The sequence below is a fragment of the Sus scrofa genome, chromosome 17 (genome assembly GCF_000003025.6).
Source record: "Sus scrofa isolate TJ Tabasco breed Duroc chromosome 17, Sscrofa11.1, whole genome shotgun sequence".
Lineage (NCBI taxonomy): Eukaryota > Metazoa > Chordata > Mammalia > Artiodactyla > Suidae > Sus > Sus scrofa.
In genome coordinates this window covers 36,754,017-36,762,329 of record NC_010459.5, presented here as the reverse complement: position 1 = coordinate 36,762,329, position 8,313 = coordinate 36,754,017, and the positions used below count along the sequence as shown (strand labels likewise).

At 52.9% G+C, this 8,313-nt stretch overlaps 1 protein-coding gene across 4 annotated transcripts; it reads right to left on the bottom strand.

The window, feature by feature from the left end:
* BPIFA1 (BPI fold containing family A member 1) lies at positions 708 to 7,832 on the bottom strand. 4 transcript variants are annotated; one of them, XR_308742.1, is made up of 10 exons: positions 7,663 to 7,832; positions 5,976 to 6,129; positions 5,643 to 5,802; positions 4,120 to 4,227; positions 3,380 to 3,529; positions 2,819 to 2,903; positions 1,887 to 1,950; positions 1,686 to 1,743; positions 1,434 to 1,509; positions 708 to 903 (listed from the first exon to the last, which is right to left on the bottom strand). XR_308742.1 is itself a non-coding variant. In XM_005672834.1 (9 exons), exons 2-8 carry the CDS (start codon positions 6,115 to 6,117, stop codon positions 1,469 to 1,471), a joined length of 750 nt encoding a protein of 249 aa, XP_005672891.1. In that variant the 5' UTR covers positions 6,118 to 6,129; positions 7,663 to 7,832; the 3' UTR covers positions 708 to 903; positions 1,434 to 1,468.

Genomic DNA, 8,313 nt, shown 5'->3' with positions numbered 1-8,313 from the left:
TTGCTTTTTTTTTTTTTTTTTTAAGGCTACACCTGAGGCATACGAAGTTCCCAGTTCCCAGGCCAGGGGTCAAATCAAAGCGGTAGCTGCCAGCTTACGCCACAGCCACATCAACACAGGATCTGAGCTGCATCTGCAACCTACACCACAGCTCATGGCGACACTGCATCCTTGACCCACTAATCGAGGCCAGGGATCACACCCACATCCTCATGGATACTAGTTGGGGTTCATTTCTGATACACTGCAGGGGGATCGCCAGGATCCATTAGCTTTTGGATGTCTCCCTCGGGGTCTCCCAGGAACTTCCAGATGGTGTAGCCACAGCTCAAAGCATATTCTTCCTGCCAGGATCAACTCACTCCCTCATTTCTGTTATCTTCGGGATCCCCTCCTGAGACATGGACCCAAGCCCCACCTGCTTCCTCGCCCACACCCTTCCAGGTCCACCTCTTGAACAGCGCTACTCTGCCATTTTCACCTCCTATGTGGTATCCTTGTGTATCATCCCCTCTGTCACATCTAGCCCACCCCCTGCCCCCGATCCTGAGGATCCCGGAGCAGACACTCATCTAAACATCTTCCTGTCCTGCTTAAGACCGCTAAGATCTCCAATGCAAGGCCCAGACTCAATTCTACGGCTCCAACCACCCAGGCCAGGGCTCCTTCCCACCTCCAGTGACGGCGAAGAATGACAAGGCTCCTTGTGCCGAGAAAGGGCGATTTTATTGCGCAAGTAACAGGGAATGTCACACATGCCTGGTGGGGAAGCAGGGGGAGCGGTTCCTTGGAGGGCGGGCTGCTCTGGTCTCCAGACCTGGTGTCCTTGTCCGGGACATGGGCTGGCCTTCTGTGAGCCCTCGGGTGCTGGGCAGGGAGTGGATGGGGCAGCAGGAAATGGTCCTGTTGGGAGAAGACCCCACTCTAATGGAGACTCGAGGTCCCTGAGACTTGCTGGTACCAGCCGGTCACCCAGCCCGCCCTCCGGAGGGTGAGGAGGAGCCTGAGACACTGCGGCCGGGGGTCTTGTTTCAGCCACCTGGGGAGCCCAGGTCCAGGCTCAGCGGGCTCCTCGTGCATGTGTTTGAGTGAGTATGTGTCTGTGTGTCCCTGTGTGCTTGTGTGTAGCATGTTTGCCTGTGTGTGTACATGCGTGCGTGTGCCTCTGTGCATCTGTCTGAGTGACCGTGGGCATTTGTGTGTGTGTGTGTGTGTGTGTGTGTGTGTGTGTGTGATGGCCCTGCATGTTTCTCTTTGTAGCCACCTGTTTCTCTCTACCTCTGTCAACATTTCTGTGGGCTTTGTGCATCTCTGTGTGTGTCTATGTGCCTGTTTTCTCTCTCTTTGGAGGTCATGTCCCAAGCCCCCTGCTGGAGAATAACAGGAGAACAGCCAGCCCCCCCATATCCAGGGACCGGGGAGCCGAAACTCACCAGCTCAGGAGAGGGGAGGTCCCTTGCTGGAGGGCTTAGACTTTGATGACAAATTCCTGCCCTTGGATTAGCGCGTCTGGAAAATGGAAAAATAACCATCGTGGATGAGAGCGATGGCCTCCATGTAAAGGCATCCAGAGGCCTCCACTTCCCCTAAGGGCCTGGGGCTGGGGAACGGGACTCTGAGACGCAACCAAATCCCGGCTGGCCTTGGTGAGGGTGGGCGGGTGGGGGGTCCTCCACCAACCAGACCTGCTGTTCTCAGTGTCAGGGCAGATGCGGGGAGACGGGGTCTATGCCTCAACATGATCTGGATTATTCAAGACAAAAAAGAAACCTGATATGGGGAGAGCTGAGGCTGGACAGACCTTGCTGTCCTCCGTGTGCGGGGACAGAGCTCCTTGGGAGAAATCCCTGCCCTGCAGAGGGAAGGGGGCTGGAGAAGATACTTACCGACGATGGAATGTACCAAGGTGACGTCCAAGTGGCTGAGAACCTCATTGACCAGAGGGCACACCTGACCCAGGGGCAGAGAGGGGAGTTAGGCCAAGTGGGGGGGACCCTGGGAGCCGCAGCAACCCCAGCATGGATTCTCTGGGGAGATTTTCCATCATTTTTGTTATCTGAGAATGTCTGATTTTTTTTTTTTTTTTTAATGGCGGCACCTGCGGCATATGGAAGTTCCTGGGTCATGGGTTGTATCAGAGCTGCGGCTGCTGGCCTACACCACAGCCACGGCAACACTGAGTCTGAACCACGTCTGTGACCCACACCACAACACATGGCAACATCGGATCCTTAACCCACAGAACGAGGCCAGGGATTGAACTTGCATCCTCAGGGACACTATGTTGGGTTCTTCACTTGATGAGCCACAATGGGAATTCATGAGCTGTCTCACTTTTGGATGCTCACGCACTCACACTAGGTAGGAGGAGAAACTGAAGACATGCGTGTGAGGTGCCCAGTCACACAGCGGGCTGCTGTCGGGCTGCTGTTCACCCTGAGATCTGACATCTGTTTCTGAATAGGGTGGGCAGCTCTGGGAGGGGCGAGTTTCTGGCTATAGGATGTACCCAGGCATTGTCTGGGTGAGTGCCTATCTGCAGCCATAGTTGGGGTGGACTGGGAGCTTCCTGGGACAGGAGCCAATCTGTTTCAGGGGTAGTGTGGACACATCCAGGGACTGGCTCAGAGCAAAAAACAATATATTTTGAAGGATGGAAAGAAGAAACATGGATGGATGAATCAATGGACAGATTGACTGATGGATGGAATTTACTTATCAAATTGAGTGGTTCAGAAAAGCTCACCCCAGGGGCTTCTTTTAGCCCGAGAAGCCCCAAGAGCCAAGGATCAGGAACCTCCACTTTTACCCCACTTACCTCGCCCTGCACCAGCCCAGGAAGGACATTATCCAAGACTCCAGTGATGCTGTCAAGAAGGTCTTGAGGGACGAGGGGGCCCAATCTGAAAGAGAAAAGCCATGGGCAGCACAGGGGCCTGGAGCTGGTATGGAGGAGCCTTCGGAGGGGCCAGTGTGCCCATCGCAGTCTCATCACTGTGTCACAGAGACAGAGCCTCGTGCATCCACATCCACGTCACACTAACAAGGGACCCACCAGAAGGAGTGACACCCTCCACAGCAGTGCACACACTGGGCGCATGTAGAATAGACACAGTTCCAACCAGAGTAGGTGTTCGATAAAACTGTGTAGAATCCGTAAATGAACCAACAGTGCTTAGTATGTAGTTGTCATGAGGATTCATTGAGATGATACATGGGAAGCACCTACTCTCCTACCCATCCATCCATCCATCTTCTCACCCTTCCATCCTCCCACTCATCACTTCTCCCATTGTTCCATCCGCCCATCCATCCATCCATCCATCCATCATCCCATTTGATTGTCTCTGGCCTGGAACAGCTGACCCTCTGGCCTCACCCATCAAGCAGGGAGATTTTCAGGCTGCCAGGGGAGTGAGTGCAGTCACCAAGGACCAGGTGGCTCTTCCCCTGTTCGTCTTTCACAGCTAAGAGTTCTACAGTGATGTTGAGCTTCACGGCCAGCTTTAGCAGACTTCCGACCACAGACCTACAGAGGAGATGGTTTACTGCATCTGGTCCCACCGCATCCCAAGGCAGAGGTGGCTTTTCTCCTTGGCAGGAATGCCAGCTTCACTTCACTCCATCTTGCCCACAGCTGTACTCATCTCATTTCCCAGTGGGGGAAACCAAGGCTCAAAGAGTTTCCCAACTGACTCAAGGTCACTCATCATAGCAGCAAATGAGCTGAAGTTGGAGGCTCAGGTCTGTTAGATAGACATCAACAACCGCCCCCCGCTCCGCCACCCCAGCCACATGTGCCCTTTTTCTTTTCTTTTTGAGGCCACACCTGCCACATATGGAAGTTCCCAAGCTAGGGGGTGAACTGGAGCTGCAACTGAGGCCCGTGCCACAGCCATGGCAACACTGTATCCGAGCTGCTGCATCTGCAACCTCTGTTGCAGCTTGTGGCAACCAGATCCTTAACTCACTGAGTGAGGCCAGTGATCTCAATGGAAGACAACATCCTGTCCTTAACCCACTGAGCTGCAGTGGGAACTCCTCCCACACCCTTTCCTTGACTCCCCATGATCATCGGGGTCTCCTTTGGAGAACCATCCCTCCCGTTCTCTGACTCACGTTTTCACATTGAGGACCAGACTCAGAGGGATGGTGACATAGAGACGATGGCCATCGGGGCTCTGCACAAGGCCGAGTTCCAGCAGCTGGGGATCAGTGATCTGCAGACTGTTCAGGGAGCAACATGGGAGGGAGAAACATGAACTCCTCTGCCCCTAAACCTAGAAACCACATTTAACCCCACCTTAGCCTTCCCGGAGGTAAAGCTTCCCGGGAGGTGCGATAGACAGGAGTGGAGTCTTGCAGCAAAAGCTACGTGGGTTTTGAATTTCACATTTGTTTTTCCCAACCTCTGCACTGGGTCAGATCCTGACACCCATGTGGCCCTCTCATCTCCCGTCCATGCGGTCTTCCAGGATGGAGTGTCTGTGTTATATTTGCCTCCCGTATGCCAGCTCAGAGCCTTGCAAAGAAAGGGATTACTCCATATTGGTTGACTTTGTGGATTGATGAGTTAGATGGATGGATGCCTGGAAGAGTAGGTGGATAGTTGGAAGGGAGGATGGACAAATGGATGTATGGATGGGTAAGTGGATGAGCCAATGATGTATAGGCAACTGGAGTAAGTCCTTCACAAATGTTTATGTGTAGGAATCACTTATCCTACTGTGTCCTTCATTGGCAGGTAAATCAACAATGTTTATCATAGAGATCGAGGAGCAGGAAGCCAGGGAGGATGGAGAGAGGATGGAAATAAACCTACTCTCTGAGCCAGCCACTGCGCCAGGTAATTTACATCTTCTCCAGTCCTCCCAGCAGCTTTTCTCTGTGGCTACCATAATCTTCATTTTATAGGTGAAGAAACCAAGCTCAGAGAGACTGAGAGCCTTGCCCCAGGTTACCCAGCAAGTACATGGTGAAGATAAAATCAAACTCAAGGCTATTTGTCTGTTTTCAAATCAAGGGCGAGCACCTGGGTGGGTAGGAATCTGGGGAATGGCTTTGATCCAGCCTATGAAGGGCTCAGATTTTGCCAGCTCCCTGACCTCAAGCTCTCCACTATTGCTCCTTGCTTAGAGAGCTCTCAGGTGGCTCCTGGATTGTTGTTACTGGATGGTTCCATGGACATAACACCATGATAGAATTGATGAGAGTGGATTACACTTTCTTGCTTACATCAAAGGCCACCCTGTTCTCAGAGCTTCACAGGTGAGGAGAAAAAACTACCTCGGTGTAGTGGAAGAGGCCTTGGCTTTGGACTTAAGTCAGTTAGAGTTAGCCCCCTCATTGTGCATCATGCTGGTGGTGTGGGCACAAGCCCCTTTCTGGGCCTTGGTTTTTCCATCTGTAAACTGGGGATTCCTAGATCGGCCTCAGAGGGTTACCGTGAGGATTAGAGGTGATGCTGGGGACTCAGGACTGGGGGCAAGGGCTGGCTCAGGAAGGCTGGTGCTCCCTGCCAGACTGTGAGAAGGGTCTTAGACTGAGTTCTGGCCTCATGTTCAGACCACCCCCCTCCCTCCTTCAGGGCCACTGCCTGGGGCTGTCGGTGGGGTCCAAAGACCTATTTTAGGGCTACTCACTCAACGATGTCGTTCAGGAGAGGGATCGTTGAGGACAGTTTCCCAAGCAGGCCTCCCAGCAGGCCACTGGGAGTGTTCCCTCCAGCCTTCAGGATGTCCAAGAGTGGAAGGTTTCCAAGAATGCCCAGCACACCCTCAGAGAGCAGGCCATTGCTGAGAGCTGCAAATGGGGATGGGGCCTCGGGGGGTTAGATCTGACAATTACGGGTCTTTATGGGTCCTCTGCCTCCACCTCCTTTTATCCCCCCTTCTCGATCATTGCATAGTTGTGTGTGTACACGCGCGCACACACACTCACACCCCCGAGGGAGGTTGTCACAGTCTCTCACTTACTACTTGTCAAGCTTCCAACAAGATCTGTGGGACTTTGGTCCAGGGCCAAGGGCAGAGCCTTGCCCAGGGGCAGGGCTTCCAGCAGCGCTGTGGTCTGGGCCAGCAGCCCACAGAAGACAATGAGGCCTGCAACTTGAGACATCTCTCTTGATGTCTGTGGACAGAAGGACGGGTCCTAGTGGCACAGACACCAGAGAGGAATCCATCCACCGCCCTCCCTGCCCTGGTGCACGGGGAGCGGGGCGGGGGGGGGGGGGTCTAGCAATAGCCTAGGCCCCTCAGCATCAAATCTCCGCCAGGCATCAGGTTGAGCATTCCACGCTCCGTGACTTATTTCATCTTTACCCTAAGATGTGGGTGCTCACCACCTGCATTGCACAGGGAAGGAAAGAAGGGCCTGGTAATTTAGGTAACATCCCCAAGGTCATCACAAGTACACAAGGAGATAGGATTTGAAGCCAGATCTCTCTGACCCAGAGGCTTCTGTTTAAGGCACCATCTGATTTACTCTCCCACTGCGCTTGCTCACGATGGCTTGAATCAGACAAAGCAAATTACAAGGCTTAAACATGCTAGCGGCCGAGGAATAGGACTATGATGCTACCATCCTTATTAAATCCTTCGGTCTTTATGTAGCCTGGGATGGTTTGTGGAAACCCTTGCAAGTCACAGGAATACAAAAGGTGGCATGGCTGTAACTATCATCTCATCCAGAGCAGTGTTGGGAAATCCTGGGATCATCCAAGGTCTTCCTTGCACAAGGAGAACCAGAGGACCAGAGAGGGGTAGTGACTTTCCCAAGGTCACACAGCAAATTGATGGCAGATCTGTGATTGGAGGTAGGTCTCCCACCCACCCCACCCCCACAAACATACACATGTGTTTTCCAGGTCTTTCTCTTCTCCTTCAAGATGAGCTGGACGAACTCCTGGGGCAACCCCTGACATTTGCCTGCCTTCTGCACCCTCCCAGATACCACCAACCCTCTCAAGGGCCTATTTGGCAGCCAGCAAAGGTGTCCAAATCTGGAGCTAATTCCTACATTTTGGACAATGAGGCCCAAAGTGCTCAAGTTGCTTTGGGTGAAATTCCATCGCCTGGCCGATCTGGCCAAAGTGCCATCATTGCCGTAGCTTACTGGAATCAAAAGGGCTTTTGGGTCTAAAGAGCCCGTCATGGCCTCCCTAGGGAGGTCAACTTGGCTTGGGGCCTCTGGATCTCTTTTGGGCAACAGATCTTTTACAAATCCAATGGAAGCTAAGGACTTTTGAAAGGTCCCAGAAAAATGCACCAAAATGTACAAAACTGGGGGGATTTTAGGTTTGTTTGGAGCTCCATGGCAACCTTAAGTTAAAACTCCATAGAGATTTAGATTGAGGGCACAGGGAGTGCGCCCATGAGAGAACCCTAAGTAACATGGAATTTCAGCAGTGTGGCTGCGGCCACGTGCTCCCCGCCACCATCAAACAGCCCGTTGCCAAACATCTCCACATCAACGTTACCGTTCTCTCAGGGATGCAGAGTGAAGGTCCATCCCCACACCCCCCCAAATGGCCAGTCCCAGTTCTCTTGAAAGACCCCCAAAGGGTGATCTTAAGTGCAGTCACCCAGGGCTGCCCCACAGTGAGGAGGCTGGCACCTCTGCCACCCACGGCAGCAGGCAGGGGGCCGAATGGGCAGATCTCACCTGACTTCCCAGAGGTTTTGGTGGCTGTCCTGGTCTCCTCTTCCTGGCTTGCTTCTCCTGGGAAGGCCGTCTCTTTTATAGTGTGGGAATCAGGAAACGGGCGATTGAATGATGGGTTACTAGGTAATTCAGAATTCTGCAATCTGGTGGTGCCTTTCAGGGCTCTCCAAAGTAAATAATTGCCAATCACATTAGTAGGTGGGACAGTTAAGCCATTTGATGGACAAGTCAAACAGAGGAAAACTTGAGATGGGAATGTTACTCAAGACTTCATGGTTCCATGACGTCATGGTGGCTGGGGCTGGGGACTCATGCTCCAGGGTGCCTGGGGGATCACATTTGGAACATGGGGAGAAGCTGCCAGCGGAGCCCAGGAGGGGAGCTCGGTCTCATATCCAGGCCCTTTTCCATTCCTGGACCAGTTTTTTTTTTTCTTTTTTCTTTTTTGGTTGCCTGGAAGCCTATGGAGTCCCCAGACTAGGGATCAGATCTGAGCCATAGTTGTGACCTAAGCTGCAGCTGCAGCAATGCAGGATTTGATCCTTCACCCACTATGCCGGGCAGGGGATCGGACCTCCCAAGACACCACCGATCCTGCTGCGCCACAGCGAGAACCCCCTTGGCCCAGTTATTTTTCTTCAATTAGAAGAG

Bases quoted from the DNA above. Each gene is read 5' to 3' on its own strand.
- BPIFA1 (XM_005672834.1), bottom strand. From the start codon at position 6,117: ATGTCTCAAGTTGCAGGCCTCATTGTCTTCTGTGGGCTGCTGGCCCAG. The intron at 3,530-4,119 runs GTGAGTCAGAGA...TCTCCTCTGTAG, and splicing joins CTGGTCCTCAATGTGAAAAC to GTCTGTGGTCGGAAGTCTGC. The intron at 2,904-3,379 runs GTGAGGCCAGAG...TTTCTCTTTCAG, and splicing joins AAAATCTCCCTGCTTGATGG to ATTGGGCCCCCTCGTCCCTC.